General features: G+C 42.9%; 1 protein-coding gene across 5 annotated transcripts in view; it reads left to right on the top strand.

Annotated features, from left to right (window-relative positions):
• LOC131054819 (LRR receptor kinase BAK1) overlaps nucleotides 1-22,233 on the top strand; it is a 199,366-nt gene that overhangs the window by 12,306 nt on the left and 164,827 nt on the right. For 4 of the 5 annotated variants that reach the window (XM_057989454.2, XM_057989459.2, XM_057989430.2 and 1 more), the window contains exons 2-3: nucleotides 11,931-12,015; nucleotides 12,285-12,399. In XM_057989454.2, coding sequence (XP_057845437.2) covers nucleotides 11,931-12,015; nucleotides 12,285-12,399 — 200 coding nt within the window. The remainder of the gene's footprint in view (nucleotides 1-11,930; nucleotides 12,016-12,284; nucleotides 12,400-22,233) is intronic. The other variant, XM_057989438.2, reaches the window with a different exon arrangement.

The following is a 22,233-nucleotide window of genomic DNA, read 5'->3' on the forward strand; positions in this document are numbered from 1 at the left end:
CAAAGCGTATCTACCTGATGAGAGTGGATGGCGAGAGATTGCCCGACTTTGCCGCGTGAAGACGAATGGACGATTCTGCAAAGTTTTGAATTCCAACGGTTATCTCTTTGATTTAAATTTTTCGCGGTTGTTGGACGAAGGAGAATTTATCATTTAAAATGGTTTTTTACCCTGGGCAATTGGCAATCTGAATTTGAATGATCTGGAAAAGTTAATGCAACGTTTTACCTTGAATGCGATTTACGTGAAATTGGCTCTGTCTCCCTTTCAAATCTGACGTGATCTTTCTTTACATGAAATGCAGCAGCATGGAGGGGGTTTTACAAATTTTGAATTTCCAAATCTGGGCCTGTGCACAGCGATTTCAGAGAAGTGGAGGACTTTTAAAATTTCAAATGATTTCACCTTTCAACTTCGGACCTTTGGTGAATGCGGAGGCCCTTCAAAATTTAATTTTGGCTTTTATTCAATCTCAAAGGCAAACTTCGGACCCAATAACGTCTCTTGCAAATTTCGCGCTTCTGCATTTTGGCGAACTGGAGGGATCTTCGAACCATGCATCGCCTTTATCATTTCGCGATTTTCAGGCTTCTGGCGAATTTCGGAGCACTTGGGTTTTCAGCGAACTGAAGATTTTCGAAGCACTCACACTATTTGCAAGTAAAAACTTCGGACCCTTAATGCTATTGGCAACCTTTCCAAACATCTTCGGAGCTTAAGAATGCTTTGCAAATTTCGGAGTTTATTTTAGGACTTTAACGATTTCGTACAAAACTTCGGACCCTAAACGCGCTTTGGCAAATTCGCACTAACTTCGGACCTCATAACCTCTTTTGCAAATTTGATATGTTTTGAAATTTCGGAGCTAGGGTCCGAAATTGAGGACTTAAGGTGAATTTCGGAGCTAGAGGAGCTTTTCGCAACTTTGGAGACTTTTCACATTTTCGCCCCAGGGTCCGAAAATGGATGCTTTAAGTGATTTTGGAGCTTATAACATATTTTGCAAAATTTCGCGTTTTTACATTTCGCCCCAGGGTCCGAATTTGGGCATTTTAAGTGATTTTCGGACCTGGAGCCACCTTTTGCAACATTCAGAGCTCTCAACACCTTTTGCGATTTGTCATTATTTTGAAATTTCGGAGCTAAGGTTCGAATTTGGGGTTTCAAAGAGAATTTCGGACCTGGAGGAGCTTTTTGCAACTTTCGCCTTATTTCACATTCTCCAGTTTTCGCCCCAGGGTCCGAAAATGGACATTTTAAGTGATTTCGGACCTGGAGCCACCTTTTGCAACATTTAAAAGCATTTTACATTATTTTCGGACCAAATGGGAAACATCGAATTTTGAAATTTTCGCCCCAAGGTTTGAAATTCGCCCCCCTGGGCGATTTTAGCAACTTTTAACTTTGTGAAATTTTGACCTCTTGGCCTCTGGGTCCGAAATTCGGCCCATAAGGCAATTTTGAAAACTTGCGTTAAAAAATTCGGACTTCAGACCAGTTTTCGCTAGATTCTACAAATTTGGATCTTGGAGGCTTTGGAATTCTAAGGCATTTGGGAAAGTTTCACAACTCCGACACTTTGGCCAAAAAATTCGCTCCTTCACCAGTAGGCGAAAATCATCCTTCATTCAAATCCTACAAACACTCGCGAGGATAAACCTTATGCAATCTGCTTCGTAGCTCTTGTGCGAAAAACGACGACTTTGGTCCTCGTGCGACCTTTAGACGCACTGCTCTTGCTTGGCGGGCCTCGCCAATTTCTACCACCTTATGCCTATCCAAGGCGATTTTCAAAACTTTGAACAAACTCTTGGCACCGTGTCCGAGGGCTAGACTAGCCGGATGGATTCATCGGCTCTTTTCCTTGACATCGTCACTTTACGGACCAGTCGCGGACTCGCCCGAAAAGACGTGAGACACTCTGCACGAAACTCAATAGGGCAAAGACGAAAGGCTCAATAATAGGAAAGGGGACCTTGTCGCCGACAGGGAGCGTGTGCAACGCACAACAGAGTGCTCAGGGGGTTTATAAAAACATGCCACCGCTTTGAGCGGTGGGCTAGAGAGGCTGAGGTGGCAGGTTGGTTGTGTCGCTTTGCTTGCCACTTGGGCTTAAGCCCCACGGGTTGGCAATAAAACCTCCATCCCAACACAAAAAAATGGGTGCTTCAAGAATTTTAATATAAAAAAATCATTTAAAAAAAAATCCAACTTCCGTACCTGTATTGATGATGATGCAGGCTGACGTGACACATGCACAGGTTGAGGATAGAGTATGTTAGGTTAACGCAAAAGGAATATACCACCCATAGAGAATATTCTATTTTTTGCTGACTGCTTGTGTAGAGAAGGATGATGGTAATGCCAACATGTATAGACCATGCAGATTCCTACTGTATAGATTCCATATGACTAAATGAACAACTTCTGCGAGTATCCCTGAAACCCTTAAAAATGGTAAAAAATTTGATGTCGTCAAAATTTGAAGTATTTTATATGAAAATAGAGGTTTTTGGGTCTTTTAGATTCAAGTGTGAGGTCCTTTTTGTCCCAAACTGCACCCAGCAAAAGCACTTGTCCAAATCAACCTAAAAAATGGGAGGAGTCTTCAAATCTGGAGCTCTAGTACCGTGTAGGAGTAGATTGGTGACTCCTTAGCACCCTTAGGAACCTTGCAAGACCAAAATAACTTTCACAAGAGGGAGAATGACAAAAATAGATCACTTGATTATGAATTCGAGGATGGATATGAAAATGTACATGAGAGGCCTTTCTTATAAAGGTGAGGTGAGAGGTAGGATTAGATAGGATTGTGACATGTGTCTTAATCCTATACAACAAATCAACTAAAGTGATAGATATTAAATGCCTAGGTAACTAAAATTAGTTGTCAAAAGATAAGATAAGATCATGTGACAACTAATCAACTAAGTTGCTGCATCGTGGGATTTCTAGGGCGATTCCGGGTACGAAACATTACCGGAATCGGATTCTGAAATGAATCTCCTGTAGGTACATCCGAGGTCTGCATTTTTAGAAGCCGAAATGTTTTTGAAATGTTTAGTGATTCTAGTTTGATCTTTTTGATATTGAAACTGAATTTAAATTAGTATGTTATGTTTCAAAATTAGAAATTTGTAATGGTTTTGTTTAGCATATGTATTGATATATGACATTCTAAACTTAATTCTATTTTTTAGCTATATACACACACACACACACAGATATATATATATATATATATATATATATATATATATATATATATATATATATATATATATATATATATATACACACACACAATAAACGTACCCAACCCACAAAACAATTTCTGCCGTACCAATGTTTCGTACCCACCTACCCGTTCCCGTACCCGATTCGGCAACTTAGCTAATCAATCTTCTAGAAGGACACCTACGACCTATGTAAACGTAAGTCATGTGAATTAAGTCCCCAACTAGGAACTCTTGAAAATACTAGGTACAAGACCTTATTCACACCAACAAAAATTGCATTTATTTCAGTTTTCATAGTTCATTCTCCCATGTTCCAAAAAATGCCCATGCCAACTTTGAAATACTTTAAATTTGTTTGAAACTAGACAAGGATACAAACAAGAGAAATGCTTGTCCCACGTATCACTCATTTTACTTTGACATCTTCATAATTTTTGTTGCATTTGTGAATGGGACTAGCGATTGATGTCATGTAGAACTCATTTTCTTTTTGGAGTAGTTGGGAGGTGTGGATAATAAATACCATCATGTATTGATGAGATTGTGGAAATAATTATTTGAAATGGGAAGCTGCAAGTAAGCTAAGGCTAGGAGACAAGTCACCTGTTGGCATTGGGCTGAAACCATCTTTTAGAGTAATATTTTAGCTACATAGTTTTTGGGTGTAATAAGTTTCTACAAATAGATCATAGAGATGAGATGGTGGAAATAATTACTTGAAATGGGAGGCTGCAAGTAACCAAAGTCTAGGAGACAAGTCACCTGTTGGCATTGGGCTGAAACCATCTTTTAGAGTGATATTCCCGCTACATAGTTTTTTGGGTGGAATAATTTTATATAATTAGATTATAGAGATCAATCAGCGGCTAATCATCAATAATCCAACTTAATCAAAGAGCTTGCAAGAGAAGATCTACTGACTGAGATAATGCTGACTGAACTGCATATTGTCTAATGGGAAGAATTGATTTCAAAAGTTGGCATTTTTGGGGATAATACACTATTAGTGAAACTTAATGTATTATAAAGCAGCAATTCAACAAAAAATGAACAGAACAAAATTAACAATCATGGACTAGCTGAATACGTTGGCAATTTAGGGGATAATACATTAATAGTGCAACTTGATGTATTATAAAGCAGCAATTCAGCAAAAATCAAATAGAGCAAAATTGACAATTATGAAGTAGCTGAACAAAAGATGTATTATTTTTCAACTGAGAAAGGGGTGAATTCTATAGGAGAGATGTATCCTCACACACAGCTTTCATGATTCAATTTAGCTATTATAGTACTTTACAATGTAAAAACTGAGAAATTACCACTATTAGTAACTGTGAGAACTGAAGGGTCACCACACTCAATACTGATCCATACCCTTCTTGGAAGTTAAAATGGACAGTTGGATAAGAAAAAATGCACTAGAAAACTGAAAATGTTTGTTTGTGTTATTTATTTTTGTCACTCCTACTTGCCTGGGTCGTAACTTGAAATTGAAAGTTTGGATAGGCATTGGAAAACCTAAGTCAAGAATTAGGTTAGGTGCCTTGAGGGCATACTACAGCAACTCATCAAGTCACGTGGACAGAATTTCAGAGACAAATATCACTTTGCAGGGCCTTGAAAATGTAAAATACAAAAATGTAGAAAATAGTAAAAATACCAAAAGAATTGGGTTTTGAAAACTTTCATAATTCTGTCTGAAATTGCCACTTGAGTGACCTGAGTGATTTTGTGGATACTTTACCCCTACTTGAGAAGCAATGTACACCATTGCTCCTACTTTTCGAGCCAAATATTCTAGTGGACCACTTACCTTAATGAGAAAACTGTACTGCCTTTATCGGGTGGGATCTGTTGGTTATTCATCTCATCGAACACTATGGTGTTGGCAGGGTTCAGGTTTGTGCATTGCAATTGCTTAACAACATCTGATGTGTCTAAGATTGTTGGAAATCATGTGCTAAGTAATTCTGAATTAAACATTGGATTCAACCTAAGGTAGGATGGCAAGTTGAGTTCAAATGCGTTATACCCCTACCTGCTCGATGATGGTGTTTAACCCATATTGTGAAGATCTAAGTTTCATGTTTGGACCTTGGAACCTTCTTTCTTTGAAGGTGCAACCAAGCTTTGCCTTCTGCTTGAAACTTATGAGGGACACAATGCTTATTGTGTTGCTGCTTCTACTTCTCACTGATTCACTACAATATGTGATGAAAGTGCTATTCGATGGCAAGTTGAGTTCAAATGCGTTATACCCCTACCTGCTCGATGATGGTGTATAACCCATATTGTGAAGATCTAAGTTTCTTGTTTGGACCTTGGAACCTTCTTTCTTTGAAGGTGCAACCGAGCTTTGCCTTCTGCTTGAAACTAATGAGGGACACAATGCTTATTATGTTGCTGCTTCTACTTCTCACTGATTCACTACAATATGTGATGAAAGTGCTATTCAATGTATTCAATTAACATTGAGAAATTTGGTTGCCTTGCCCATTTTGTTTTGTGACGGGCGATGCCTATTCTAGCATGATAGGCAATGCATGTCAATTGGTGCCAATAGGTGAAACCCATGACAGAGCCAAAATGGGAATGTGTTCTATGGAGCCATAAAAGCGTGAATTGTAGCTGTGTTGGCCATAGGGCAAACTTTCATCCCATACATGGGGATGTTTTAATTATCACATCTAAAAATGTGTGCAATGATGTAGTTATGATCTCTCTTTGTTCATCTATTTAAGGATAGAATATTGCGGACTTTATCACTTCTATGCACATCGTGGATCATAATGTAGACCAAAAAATGTTGAGGAATCAATTATCACGGTCTAACACAATTATTTGTGGTAGGAAACAATGGTCCCATGGTTTTCTGAATAATAGATTAGTAGTATCTTCAACATAGAACCCTTCCTTGTAGGGCATTAGAAATGTCATCTTTAAGTACTTATCGATTGCAATATATGCACACAATCATGATAATTTTTGGTAGCAGGTAGACCTGACATGAAATGTATGGAAATGGATTGCCAAGGCTTGTCAAGAGTTGGAAGAGGTGTGTATATGCCCCACTTTTGATTGGTTGGCTTTCCAATGGAGTAGGTTGTTCAAGACTTGATTTCTATAACAACAATATGGTGTAGTTTTGGCCACAAGAAATACTTATGTAGAACTGCCATTGCCTTTTCTACTACAGAGTGATATGCCGCCCGACTATTGTGAGCTTTCCAAATCAGCTTCTAATGGTCCTCTTTGGGAATATAATTGAGACCATTTTTGATGTCTCATGCTCATAGGAATCCCTAATCATTGTTAGGGTTACAACTGGAGTTTGATTCAGGCAATCAACAAGGTAGTTGGCAGTCTCTTTCTTGTGTTGGCTGTTGAGGTGCAGCTGTTGTAGGTGAATGGATGATCTTTCTGGATGGTTGTTCAGAAACATTCCCTAATTTTGCATGGATTGCAAAGGTTTGTGATCCATATTGACGATTGCCTCCTTGCTTAGGATACGAGGCTTCCACTACCTAGGACATAGATCTCTTTTTCATATGTTTGATACTAATGCATTGTGTTAGAAAAGGCTTTGCTTTGCTAGGCAACCGACTGGCCGTGCTTAGTGAGCAGTGTACCAAGTGCATATTTTGAGGCACTTGTCTTGATCTCAAAGTTTTACTACAAATATAGAAAAGCAATGATTAGTGCTGTATAGAGTGTTTACTTCAGCTGTGCAAATGCTCATTGTTGTGCCTCTATTGATATGACCTTTTCTTTAGCTCCAAGTTTAGAGGCTGCACAATGTGACAGAATCAAAGCACACATATTCAATAGAAGTTGGCTTGACCCAAGAAATTCTTGAGTTTTGTGAGATTTTTAGGGGTTCACTAGATGTTTATAATCACTTAGATCTTCTGTTAGTTTAGATGTACACCATCTCTATCAAGAATGTAGATGAGGTACTATGTTCTCTTTAGTACAAAAGAATATTTCTCTATTTTGGTGTAGAGATTATGTTGATGCAGGGTGGAAAAGCTTATTTTTGATCGGTAATTGGTTCCTTATATTAAATAGCAAAAAATATACAATGTTTGTATCATGTGAGCATAAACAAAACACATACACAAAAAACTACCCATAATCCTGTCTCCTAGCCCCAGCCACCCAAAAACTATATGCCATTCTTTACAAAACGGGTACAAAGCCCCTTTACAAAACACAATATCGGCTTAATAACATTACGTATCAAATTTAGGAGCTTGGCTCCTGCATCGCAGTTCCTTACCTATAGTCCTCTGTCGCCTCAACTCCCGCCTTCTCACCACGTTCCATGCATAGCCTCTCCACACTCGAGGAAGATCCACCCTTCAGGAGTCATCGTCATCTCGCACTATAAGAGCCCACAGGCCTACCACGCTTCCTTTTAGGAGGAGAAGCCTCCTCTGCTCGCTCTTGATTCTCATCTCTTGGCAACCACTTCGCCACCTCATCTCGCACAATATGGGCTTCCTTGGACTTAAGGAAGTCCTTTATGCCTTGTAGTCCGATTTGAGCAGAAGCCCGCCTAACCTCCTTGTTGCCATTGGCAGTCCAAAGGAGGAAGGGTCTTAAAGGTGGAATTAACTTGCCTACATGTAGCCAATCGCCTCTAGGACACACGAACCCTTCACCTTGATGAGCCATGCCAATTAGGTTCGCTAAACCCCAACACCAATCATCCTTCACTTTGTTGTGCATGAGATAGAAAATAGAATCACTCGTCTCAAGCTCTAAACACCAGGCCATGAAGAGGGAGGCAATATCGATATTTGTTCGATATCTGTATTGGGCATTCTGATATTCGTCCCCCAAAACAATTTTCACCCTATTCAATAACGTTTGGTTTGCAATCTTGAAAATGTGAGTCAGACGCTCATCAGAAATCGTCCCCCAAAATGCCACCATGGGTTTGATGGTCTACAAGGGAAAATTCGTCTGCATAGTGCCACCTTCCTTCACACACAGGAACAAATATTCTTTCTTCACGCAGACGATAATTTACTTAGCTTGGCGCCTTAACTCACAATGTTAATGCATCATCCGTCCACATTAGTTTTTAAAAGCCGCCACAAATTTGTCATCTGCCAAGCAATAAGTTTAACTTGAAAGCCCATTAGCCACCTCTTCGCTGTGTAAATACGGATTAACCGTTGCAATTAGGAACTTGCCCTTTCACACATAGCAAAGCTATCTACTTGTGATTTTGTAGTAGAAACATCACTTCCACCATCTACAAACAGTTTGAATTCCTTGGCTGAGCTTTTATCTAACCTCCATCTCATCCAATCTGTGCCAACTACGTACTTCAACCCTGCTTCGGACTTCCCCCCTTGTCCTGTCGCACGAGGTAGGACTCATGTCGATTTCCTAAGCGCCACCATAGCCGCCCAAACATGACTTACAATTAATGCGATCTTTCGCTCATGATCTTTCCATCAACTACACTTATCACTACCTTCACCAACTCTAACTGATCTCCACTTCCCTTAACGGATAATTATGGCCATTCAAATTCAAATTCGCTACTTAGCCCACCTCTTGTGATGCTTTGGGAGCCATGTCATACCACTTTACTTCTCCGATTTGAAGGGAAAATGCCATGTGGGCTCGAGTGTCAGCATTAGTATTGCCCTCCCTTAGCACATGGGATATTTTAAATTTATTAAAGCCATGTAACAATCTCTTTGTAATCTGTATGACTATCAATTTTCCAATTATTAGCATGCCCTATTGAAATTGCATTCACAATAATTTGTGAATCCCCTTCACGGTGAAGGTTATTCACAGCCAACTTTTTTGCCATACAAACAGCTAGGAAGGCTGCATATACTTCTCCTTCATTATTAGAGCCCTAGCCTAGCCTTTGGCTACAACTAGCTATGATTCTTCCCTTGCAATCCCTTGCTACACAGCCTGCACCAGTTGATCTTGGGTTCCCCTTTGCAGCACCATTGAAATTCACCTTGATCCAATCTTGATCTAGGGGTATCCAATTTGTTATCCTAGCTTCATTGTACAAAGGATGAACCCTTTTAGGCCCATTGACAGGCCGCAGGGTGGAAAAACTTGCCAGACACATTCTAGGTGTTATTCCATGTCTTAATGAAGATGAGGATGCCATATAATGAACCCAAACGAGTTCGTCAAGGGGTTGAGTACATAATCTATCATTCATACAAATATGGTTGCTAGATTGATTAATCTGAAGGGCATAACCAATCACTTGAACAAGCACTTCTTGGATTTGAATAGTGTTTTTGACATCAAATGGAGTGATTGGTGCTTGATGGTTGCTTAATTTCAAATTAATCTTTGTGAAAAACTTGGCCCCTCTGCACTGGTCTAAGAGGTTATCCATCTAAAGTGTTATATACTTGCTCTTCACAATGATATTGTTCAAGTCTCAATGATAGTTGCAGATTTGCCATGTTACATCCTTCCTTTGGGCAAGTAAAATTGGTCTTCTTTAAAGTGAGGCACTTGGTTGAATTTGGCCTCTTTGCTTTAGCTCCTAGAGCTAACTCTTGATCTCATCATTCTCTAGAAATAGTGGTTTTACATTGTTTCATTGGTGGTAATATGCCAAGAATGAGGTTAATCAAATGTTGTTCTTGACAATACAGAGGTACAATAGTTGCTTAAGAGAACACAAATTTGTATCCTGACAGAATCTTGTCCATTTGCTTTTGTTGTAGTGTCATTGTAAGTGTTGTAGTAGGTGTGTGGTTGTTGTGATCTTCCATTCTTTGTTAAATCTGATCATTAGAAGGGCAAATGTTCCAGTTTGAGCAATTATTCATAGATACCACTTCTCATTGATCAGTTACATGGTACACTAAATTTATGGGGACCACTTCTGGTACCCAATATTTTCTACTGTTGAATTTTATGTTGTTTATTCATCTAGGTTGTAATTTTGCATGCAAACTAGCTTTGTATTGATGTCATATATTCATCTAGGTTGTAACTTTGTGTGCAAACTAGCTATTCAGTCTTTGAAACGACATGTTGTGTTGTGTTGACATAGATGTCATTTCTTCCAAAATCTTGTGTGCATTGAAATGTTGGTCTTTGTTTTTAGCCTGCAAGAATGTGTTAACATTGTGTTTAGATTAGCTGTTTCATCCATAAAATTTGTAAATCTTTGCTTGAAAGACATGGCTGTTATTAGTTTGATGGTTTATTCAACGCAAAAACATAAGCAAATAGTCATTTCATTAATGCAATTACCCCATAGAGACTATTGTAAAGTGTGCATATCTATATATCTTGTCTATAGTTTGGTGTCTAAGGTCAGTTTAGCCTAGGTTTAGGTTTTGTTTAGGTCTTAGGAACTTCTCCAAATTGAAGTGAGGTTATCCTTATGTATTATTCCGTTTTGTGTTGTCTTATAAAAGAGAAATTAAAATGCCTAGTGCTAACATATTGTACATTTTGTGCACTGTTTTGTATGAAAGTTAGGTTAACTACCTGTCATTAGGAGGTTGATGGTATTGTACAGCCCTGGTTCAGTACCTGTTCCATCCTCATTTTATCTTGTGTCCCTTAGCTTTATTCTACTTAGTAATAAAGCATGCATCTCATGATAGCTACCCTCCTTTTTGTGTCTATGGAAGAATGCTTATAGCTTATTATAATCACAATGAGATTGTTTTCTCTGTTGGCATTATGGTGAAAGGTCTATGTCCACAAGAATATACAACATTGGCTTTTGGAAACCTTGATGAATCCAAGAATTGGATTTTTGGACTTACAAGGGCCAGCTCTGAAACCTGGGTGTTGTCCAGTTTACCTTTGACATAACGTTCTCATCTAGGTTGGTAGATTGATCTTGGAAGTCAACTAATATTTTTAACATTCTTCTCATGTTGGAAATCTTTATTTTCTGTTTAAGTTTAATCTCAAGATTACTATCTAGAAAGCGGACTAGTGCAACAAGACAAAGAAAAAATGAGGTCAGGCCTTAACTGCTCAGAGGTGTGCTGAATCAATGTAAGGTTGCTGATTTGACTGTGAGGTTGGTAGAGAAGAAGGAAAGCGGGAGTAAGATGCATAGAGAGAAAACTAGCTTGGAAGGGCCTAGAATTTTTTGCCCTTTGTTTCAGAGGTTTTAAGTGTAAAAGTATGCTTCCATTCTATTTGGAGAGTATTACAAAGATTGTAACACCTCTTTCATACAAACATGATAACCTGAACTCCAATCTCTTTTTGCCATTTAGGATATATGGCAAGTCCAATTTGAAAATGAAGTGTTTCCACTACTTGAAAAAGTAGATTGTATGTGTTTACATCACATGTTAGATTGTTACATCCTCTAGATATAGACATGAGCTTTCAAAATGACATTCAAAAAGAAATTCCTTTCTACGATCTACTAAAATATACAGCACTTTAGGATTATTTCTGATCATTACCAAGACATATCTAATTTCTCTTTTCCTCTCATGCAGCATAGCTGCCTTTTATACAACTCATTTTTTGATATCTTCTCTTAATCATATTGACAATGTTTATGGGATTGTTGTGTCTTGTTTTTTGTGGAAAATTAGTTTACCACTCTCCATTCTGGAAGGGCAAGGCGGTAGAATTTTGTTCCAATATCTTTTAAGGAGATAAATTTGTATCGTTTCTTATCATCTATGGTTGTAACTTCAGCAGGTGGAAAGAAAATGGGTTTTGGTTTTCATGAGATTATTGTTGGTGGTTATTGGCTCAATTATCTCCCATGCCACGCCTGAAGGTTTGTATTTACTGCCATGGTTTGTCTCCTGCAACTTCTATAAAATTATTTACACTTGAAATTTTTACATAATAGAAAATACTGTCATTCTTTTAGAATGTGCTGGAGACAAATATATTGATGTGCACATCGAAAAAATGTTTTCCATCACCTGTGTCACTGTTGTAGAATTTCCTTTATCTATAGATGAAGCTGCAACCTTGTTTGGGCATTTATTTTCACTTTGGAGAGCACATCTAACAACTTGCATATTAACTTTTTGGTGCTAGGAAATGTTCTTCATGGAATACGGGAAAGACTTAATGCAGAAACAAACTGGACAGGCGATGATCCTTGCTTAGCTTGGGATGGTGTAACTTGCTTTCAGAATCATGTTGTTGAATTGTGAGCTATTTCAGTCTCCTAGAGCTTCTTGTTGAATTGTGAGCTATATCAGAATGCAGATCTATTCAGTTGGGTGTTTTTGATAGATTAGAGAAAGAAGCAAGATCAGAAGAATCATTATTTGACAATAATAAACAAACACAAACACAAATCAAACCGATGGCTCATCACCAAGCCCTTCTAGTGGGCTCTATTCTGATCAGAATGATGTGTAGGAAACCAACCTTGCTTCATATGTATCAATGATTTTTCTATTGAATCAACAAATTGCATGAAAATTAGCAGCAATTAAAGATTGCTGCTACAGGTTTTCGGAGAACAATATTCACTGAAGAATGAAATAAATTTTGACCGTGAATTCTAGACTATTATTCATCCTCTTATTATTACATTATACAGATATTAGTGGTGGCGTATTGTGATGACAACAATTCTGAACAGAATGCAACCCATTACAAGACAAAAATCAAAATACTACACTAGATTTTTCTCTTATTATTAATACTAATATTAACATAATGATAGTTTGTAGTAAGTCATTACTGCCACTATGTGTAGGTCTTTGGTTAGTTACTATTAGTGAGAGAGGACATGCTTGCTTGACCCCAATGGGTACTCTTCACAAAGTTAGAGAGATTGTGAGAAGAATGAAACTGCCTAATAACTTTCTCATGAAGCCTCCAAATAGGAGTAATTAGAGTTTGGAATGCCAATATCTCTCAACTTTTGGAAAATTAGGTGCCTTGGAACCGAGCCAAAGGACTTTTTGGGGTCAACAAAACAATTAGAGACTTTAGAAGACCTATGATGATCCTTCTTAATTATAACTCAGAGTGTAAAGATGTGATACATATGATTGGAGGTCCTTCTTGAAGCTTGTCTGTCCCTTAGCTTTGATATTATTCCTTTCCAAGTACCTTGATAGTTGCAGATCCAACACCAGAGCATAAATTTTAGCAAAATTATGCCCAATTATAATGGTCCTGTAGTTGCTAAGGATAGAGAGATTCCCAAATTTATGAATAGGGTGAATGGTGTTTTCAGTTTTGGGACCATGATTTTGAAAAATCTAAACTCACCACCTCATTAAAGAGCATGGTTGGGGGAAAGGCAACGGAATCCACACCATATTTGATGAATTCAGATTAGAGAGTTTTGCTGCTGTTGCAAAACTTCAAAATAGCTCTCTTGACAAAAGAAGTGGAGAAAATAGTGTTGGATGGTAGAGGAGTGGGGGTAGTGATAGCAGGATGGTTAGGAACATCATAGTTCTAGCTCAAAATCTGGAGAAATAGGTTGATGTGAATAGATGTTATTAGCACTAAAGATTAGTCTTCTAGGCCAACGTGTGGCAAGTGTTTACCTCACTGGGTAAACAGGAAGAATACAGAAACCGAACAGTAATGCACAATGCAAATACAAAAGAAGTACCATAATAAGCTTTCCATTAATCACCAAAGATGTTCATAGTATAATCTGTCGTCCACATTACATGCCCCCCAACACCTGGAGGTGGTACAATATATAACAGCCGAAGGGTTGCGACACAACCGTCGCGACTCCAACTACCTACCCGTCGGCTAACTAACTATCAACAATTAACATTACTAAACTATACATATTTTCCGATAACATCATCCCCCCCAAAAAAGAAGTCGTCTCCGACGACTAACAACAAAATGGAGACAATGCATATATACACCCCAAACAAAGTCAAGGAGGGGGCTGAGGAAGCGTCCCTGAAGTCGAAGGCTGGGATGCTGGTGTCTGGGCCGCCAGGCGGGCGCGGAGGTCATAAACCTGCTGAGTGCGTGCTGCCACATCCCGCTCCGCCACCAACACCTTCTCTAAAGCCGTCTTTACCATATGCGCAGCCTCCAGCAACTCCTTCTCCTTGGTATCCGCGGACTCTGTCATACCAACCAACTGAGTCTGCAACAAACCCCACTCTGCAGTAACAGCATCCAACTCCTGCTGCACAAGGCTCCGCGCACTCTGCTCCTCCGACAGGCGGATGTCAACCGCAACCTTCTCTGCACGGGCTGTCTCAAGCTGTGCTAACAACTGCATCCTCTCGGCTGCCCACGAAGCTTGCTGTCTGGCGAGATCTCTCTCTATCTCTACACGAGTAGCCTTGCGGACCGCGGACTCATGCTGCGTTTGCCGCAATGCATATTAGGCATCCCTGTAAACCTGCTCAGTCTGTCGGATGAGAGTCATCACCCTACTCTCCACGACGGGTTGAGGCACACTCCAAGCCTCGAGCATCGCATCTGTCTAAATAGCTGGCCACCCCTGTGACTCAAAGCATGTAGCAAAAGCTGTCGAACAGCCTACCTGCATAAACTGGAGGACCTGCTCTAATTCCTCCACAACCTGCTGCAAAGCTCGCGTCTGAGCCGTGGCCACCACTCACCGACGCCTCGTCACCATATCTGCTAAGTAAGCCTCAATGTCTTCCCCATCCTGCCCCGAAGGCTGGGACCCCGATATAGGTGTAGGGGGCTTGAGTGGGACCAAAACTGCTGCATCCTGCTGGCACAAAGGTGTCTCCTCTACCCCCGCCTGCTCCTGGATAGCAGGGACGACTTCTCCTATCTCATGCCCTACTGCTGGTACCGGTGTCTCACCCGATGAATCCTCCAAGTCTACCACCTCCGTCAGAGGCTCTCGCCGAGGTGAGAATACAGCAGCTCCCACTGGTGGCATCACCATCATCTGAAATTGCCGGGTCAGCCAACTCCCCATAGCCACCACCGATGGATCCGTACTCAACACCTTCAGGCCTCTCTCCACCTCTAAAGTGTGTCTATCCATGGGCTCCTCCAACAAGGAGGCAGACACGGTCACTACTGCCTCGGATCCCACAACGTCCAACCGCACCTGAGGCTCTGCATCGACCACCTCCCTGTGCTCCTCCTCTGCCACTACTCACTGCGGTGATCCACACGACTCCGCCATGCCTTCTGTACGTGCCTCCGTGGCCGGAATCGGTCCCGTGGGCGGTGCACGAGCCTGTGGAGGTGGCACAGTGGAAGGTGATGCCATGGGGCCAAGTACAACAGGCGTGCGGCCCTCCCCAAAAGCTGGAATCGAAGTGCCTCCCACTCCCACGGATGACCTCACAAGTGTGCCAAGTGGTAGCGAGGGTGGCGCAAACAAGACTCGCTCCCCCGCGGGCTCCATCCTCCCCTCTTCCGTGGCCCGACTGCTACTGTCATCCGCGTCATCCTCCTCATTCTCTGAACCCTCTGCGCTGCTAGAAGTCTCTCGCCCACTATCCGGTTCTGCCGAGGGGGTCTCTGATGTCCTTTTCCGCTTCGCAGAAGAATGGCCAATGTCAAGGTGTCTCCAATGCATGATAAGAGGCTCACCGTCTGCCAATGGTCCCTGCGGCCGGATCTCCAATTCTGCCTCCGGTACTACTTCCCGCGTGGCCTCCAGAAACAATCCTATGGCATAGTGGGGCATGTAAAACGTGCGATGCTCCATCATCAAGAACTCACACATCCGTTCTGATAACAGTGTAGCCCAATCATACATAACGCCATTCAGAAGTCCATTCATCAATATGATCTGCGGGAGAGCGATGTCGGATGCCCTACTAGACCCCGTCAACCTGCTCTTGATGACATCCATTATACACCGCCAGTGACCCTCTGCAACAAAGGTCCTACGTATCCCACGGCGTTTCGTGGCATCCACAATGCTATCCAATTTTGCTTTGGTCAAGTCGCGGGACACTAGTTTAATCCAATATTCTTTTTCGTCCCGCATCATCTTCTTAGCTTTCAATTCAACTTTCTTGCCATGTATGCCTGGGATGCCAAACACTCTAGTGAAATCTGCAGGTTTGAAGGATATTGTGATATCCTTCCCAAGGCACTCAAAAGTACTCGTCCGTGAATGGCTATCAAAGGTATCAACCATGAACCGTAATGCTCCCTCGTACTCACGAATAGCAAACACAGGCATTCGGATGGCCCACTCCACTCCTGCTTTCCGGAGACTCTTCTTCACCAAATCATCATCTGGTGTATCCTGCCACCACTTCCTGCATTCGGACCCATTCAATCCCTCAAAGGTGATATTCTGCGGAGTCCATGTGTTCTTCCCTCTTGCGGCATGCTGCTGTGGTGTCTTTCTCTTCTGCGTGGCGTCCATTGTGCTACCTGCTATGCGTACACCCGAAGGGAGAACTCGCTTATCCTTATTCATGTGGCTGCCCTCCTGCAACTGTTTTTTCCAATTCCTTTTTCCTGCAGACTCCATTAATTTCATCCTCTAACTGATTCTTGATTTTAGCCGTGTCGTTGCAAAAGCCGCTAACTACCTCCGGGCAGCTAAGACCGTGCGGAGGTGATCATAACTCCGCTTGCCAACCAACTACTGTCAACGCGGCCATATATGGCCCAGCGCCACCAGTACCAACCAGGACGTGCGTTGAAAGATCAATATAATTGGAGCCCCCAAATCGCCAATACGAGTCAGCGCGGAATGTTCTATTATGCCCAGCAATCAAACACTTCCCTTAACCGAGATGACTTTGCCACTTCCAAGCAGACTTGCTACACTTCTAGCTGTGCGATGACCACGGCCAATGACTCCCACACACAAGCGTAGGTTAGAACGGTTAAAATCCACCTCCAATTTATTGCGAATACGTGTTTTGAACAATTCGGAGCACAAATTGCAAATACACGTTTTGAAAAAATGTTGGCCATGAATGAAAATGCCTACCAAGTAATTCCCCTCAGGTGATCCCACTGTTGTATGTGCCTGTGCGTTGGGCGTGCGGTAGACACCGGGAGGAGCAAACCCAAACTTGTCGCTGTTGTCCCCGTGCGTTCCCTTCTCACATTCGCTGTTTTCCACCGCACTTTGGACTTGTTTTATGTCTACGTGCCCACCGCACGGTAGACTTTGTTCGTGGCTTCGCGCTGCCTGTCCGTGGGGTATGTGCGGTGCGTTTTGTGTTTTATTGACCGCACGGTGTTTTTTTTTATATATCTCCTCGCGCTGTCCGGTGGTTGGGATCCGTACGATGCGGTGGGCATCGCACGGTGGCTTTTTTTTTTTTTTTTAATTAAATTTTTTTATTTTATTTTATTTCTTTTTTTACCCAATTGCTGGGCTGCTACCTGCGCGCCTCGAGTCTCTGATGATATACTTTAAGTTTTGAGCCATTGACAACCTCCGGAATTTCCTGTCCGTTGAGGGTCCAAAGTTTGACGGACCCGTTTGCTATGACCTCTCGGACCCTGTAGGGGCCTAACCACTTGACCTTGAACTTGCCAGGCTTAATCTCGTTTCGTCCATTATATTTCAAGACTAACTGCCCGGGGGTGAACCTTGCCCGCCGAATGTGTTGGTCGTGCCAATGTTTCCTTCGTTGTTGGGCCACGTCTGTCACCCATTGTGCCATCAGCGTTCGTTCATCGAGCTTGTTTAGGGCATACAGGCGCTCCCTCAGGCTCTCCATATCGCCAAGTTTATTCTCAATAGCAATTCGGAGACTTGGCACCATGAACTCCATCGGTACTACCGCTTCCTGTCCGTACATTAATTGGAATGGTGTCTGGCCCGTCGTTACTTTGTAGGTGGTGCGGTATGCCCATAACACCGACGGCAGTCGCTCCTCCCAATCTTCCTTTTCTACCCCGCACGACTTATAGATGACCGAAACCAGAATCTTGTTGGTCGCCTCCGCTTGACCATTGGCCCTCGGGTAATACGGACTGGACAAGGAGTGAAAATTTTTGAACTCCGTCGTAAGGAGTCTCACCTCATGGTTCACAAAATGGCCTCCTCTGTCACTGGTTATCTGAAGCGGAATTCCATATCTCGTGATAATTTGTTCATAAATAAATCTGGCTGTACTCACAGCGGTGTTATCGGGTAGGGCCCGTGCTTCGACCCATTTTGTCAAGTATTCCGTAGCTACCACAATGTATGTACATCGCCGCGGTCTGCTAACTTTTAAAGGCCCCACAAAATCAAGCCCCCAACGTTCGAATAACTCTTGTGCCGCTGAAGGGTTTAATGGCATGAAGTCTCGTTTTAGTGGTTTTCCGGTCCTCTGGCATGTATCACAGCTTCCGACCCATTCTCTGGTGTCGCTGTGTAGCGTTGGCCACCATAGTCCGGCTAACAGTACTTTCCTGGCCGTCGTGTCCGGCCCCATATGACCTCTTGCGGGTCCTTCGTGTGCTTCCTTCAAAATCCCCGGTATCTCTTCCTCCATCACGCATCGGCGGAGTACTTGATTTGTCCCCATTTTGTAAAGGAGTCCATTGATCAGTTGGAACGTTCGGCTCCTCAGAACCAGTTTGCGTCGTTCCCTTGGTGGCATGTCCTGAGGGAACTGGGACGTCGATAGGTACACGCCAATACGAGTGTACCAGGATGGTAAAACCGCAATCCGGAATAAGTGCGCATCCGGGAAATCATCATTCACCCCCTCCGCTCGTTCTCCCGACTTGATTCGTGACAGTTGGTCAGCGATCACATGGCTCTTCCCTGGTCGTACTATAATGTTGAATGTGAATTCTTGTAGTAATAACAGCCACCGACTCACCCGTCCTTGAATAATAGGTTTATTCACCAAGTACATCAAAGCTTGGTGGTCTACATAGAAGGTGAAGGGTGTCGCCAACAATCGTGATTTCAATTCCTCGAAGGATTCCGACTGCGCTGTTCCCCATACGTACGGTTCCCCTTTTCTTGTGAGGTTATCCAGGGGGTAAGATATCTGGGAGAAATTTTTTATAAACCTTCGGTAATATCCGATGTGTCCCAAAAAAGATTTTACCCCTGAGACATCCTGTGGGGGTTCCATCTCCACAATCACCCGAACTTTATCCGGGTCTGTTTTAAGTCCCACTTTACACACTATGTGTGCGAGTAGTCTACCCTGAGGTACCATGAATCTGCATTTCTTAGGGTTCAGTGCGAGTCGTGCCCTTCGGCACCTGTCCATACATTCTCCGAGTGCCTTCAGATGCGTCTCCTCCCCGCTGTAGATGGACCAGTCATCTAGGAACGCCTTGAAGTTACCCACGGACATCTTATCAAAAATGTGGAGAATTATTCGTTGGAACGTTGCCGGAGCATTGCAGAGACCGAAGGGCATCCGGTTGTAAGCATATACTCCGTCCTCCACCACAAATGTCGTCTTCAGCGTATCTTCCTCCGCTATTGATATCTGATTATAGCCGGAAAATCCATCCATAAATGAATAGATTTCATGGCCGGCCACCTCTTCAAGAATAGAGTCCGTGAACGGTATGGGAAATGGATCTTTGATGGTAACTGCATTGAGTCGCCGGAAGTCGACACAAATCCGAATCTCATTACCATCCTTTTTGAGAGATATTACGATGGGGGATACCCATTCGCTATTCTGCACCCTAAAGATAATCTTGGCCTCCAGCATTCGTTCAATCTCTTTTTGTACTTTTGCAGCATAGTTTTTATTCATCCTGTACGGTCGCTGCTGTACTGGTACTGCGCCTGGTACCAACAGAATACGGTGAACACATAACTCCGGTGGGACTCCCTTCAAATCCTTATAAGTCCATGCGAATACATCTTTGTACTCGGTGAAAATCTTGAATGCGGCCGTTTTCAGCACTGGGTTCCAGTCATCTCCTACCAGAATGATTTTCTTATCCGTCTCCGTACCTAGATTCAAAGGTTTCACCGTCGGTTCTTCATACTTCATGGCCTCCTTGTTTCTAAATTGATGTGCGGGTACGGTGTCCATTGTAGCTTCTCCTTCCTTATACTCCCCGTATTCTGGGGGATATTGATTTGGCTCCTCTCCTTCGACGCTTAATACGTTACAGGAGGGTGAGAACATCTCATAGTCCTCCTGCTGCCAATGGAACAATCCATTTAGTGAATCTGTGTCATCCTCCGAACAGCAACCTCCGAGTTTTAATATGCCTTCGGCATCTGGGTTCATCCCCTCTCTCCCTTCGTCTCGTGGGTCATTTTCCCTTTCGGATTTAGATTCCGAGGAAGAGGCAAGTTCCTCGCTCACCAACTGGGTCCGGAGATCAATAGTGAATTTCTTGCCTCCGCTCTCCATCGAGAGTGTATTCCGTTTCCAGTTGTGGTTTGCTTTCGCTGCCACCAGCCATCCTCTTCCGAGTATGGCGTCATACCCTTTCTGTTTCAATGGGATGACCACGAAGTCGAGCACAAAAGGTTGTGCACCCACGGTGACTTGCTGTGCCATCAACATGCCGAGGGGTTTAATCCCATGCTGGTCTGCACCTAGCAGATTAAATGTAGGTGGCCACAGAGTGGGCTTTCCTAGCTTTTTCCATGTGTCCTCTGGAAGGACATTTACTCCGGAACCGCCGTCTACTATAGTATCCGTCAGGATGGTGCCCAGGATGCCCATCTCCACCACGGCTGGGTGTCGGCCATTGTTGACGGTAAGTACAACTGGATTTGTTGCCGAGCTTCCTAGTATGGGAGCGTCCATGTCTCTCGGTTTGGGTTTATCAACCTTTGTACCCAACAACACTGTCCCCAATTGCAGTATGGTGTGTAGGAGGTCTTCCAGTTTCACAGGTACCTCCATTTGGAGCATCTGCCGTACAATGTTCCTCTCCGCGTCTGTGCAGTAGGGTCCAGATGACTTGTGTGTCTCTCCCCGTTGGGCTTTCATGGCCCTTTCTATTTCCTCCCTTGCCTCCGTCATTCTCTGCTTCTCCGTGCGGGGATGGGGGTATCGGGCTTCCTTTGCCTGCCCTCGAGTAAGGGCAAGGATGGCTTCTTTACCCCGTGTGTTGCCTTCGATATCAATCAGATTGGCCCCTACGCCAGACTTCGGACAATCGGCATCTTCATGGTCACCGGGGCCACACCACCGACATAGCTTTTGAGGGGTGTCATTGTTATTACACTCTCGTGCGTAATGACCCCATTGATTGTAGGCCCTACATTGAATCATCGGGCGTCCCTTCGCATCGTATTGGACCCTGTTTCTGGTGGAATTATTATTATTCCCCCGTCTGCCTCGTCGGTTTCCTCGGTAGCCTCCGGAAGATGCATTATTGTTTGAATCCGATGTGGAGGGCTGCTCATGTGCAAAGAGCACTTGCTGGTTACGTGCCTTCAGATTGTATGGGCATTCCTTTGTAGAATGTCCCGTGATCTGGCAGATGTCACAGATGCCTTCTTGGGACAGGCACCCTTTGTGTGGCTGCTCTTCGTCATCCTTGCTTGTGGTCCCCTTCATTGTCTTAAACTCTTTTAACATCCGTTCCATATCCTTCTGAAGGGCCGTGACTTTCTTCTTCGGCTTCTCATCACTGCTACTCTCCTCTTCCGACGTATCATCTTCAGAGGATGACGAAGATCTATTCTTCTTCTTTTTGGCCGTCTTATTTTCACTTTCCAAGTCCATGGCCCGGTTGTATGCATCATCGTAGGATGTCGGAGGCACGATTTTCATCTTTCGTCGTAGCTTAGGGTTCAAACCCTCGACAAACCACCGCTTCTTTAAGCCATCAGCCGGTTGGCTTTCCATCTTTCCGACTAATTCCTTCAGCCGGCGGCCATACGCCTGTACGGTCTCCTTCTTTCCTTGCTTTGTTCCATAGATTTCGGAGACTATCTCATTATCATCTCGGAGAAGCCGAAATTCCTTCTCGAATGCTTTCTTTAGTTCATCCCACGTAGTTACCCCGGTTTTATCCAAGTCTGAATACCAGTCAATAGCCACTCCTCTCAGTGGGGCGGGGAACTGCTTCATCCATTCATCCTGGTCAGTCACCCCGTTGGCTGTCCAGATGGTTTCGCATGTACGGCAATGCCGTG

This window comes from Cryptomeria japonica, chromosome 2, assembly GCF_030272615.1.
Source record: "Cryptomeria japonica chromosome 2, Sugi_1.0, whole genome shotgun sequence".
NCBI classification, from domain to species: domain Eukaryota; kingdom Viridiplantae; phylum Streptophyta; class Pinopsida; order Cupressales; family Cupressaceae; genus Cryptomeria; species Cryptomeria japonica.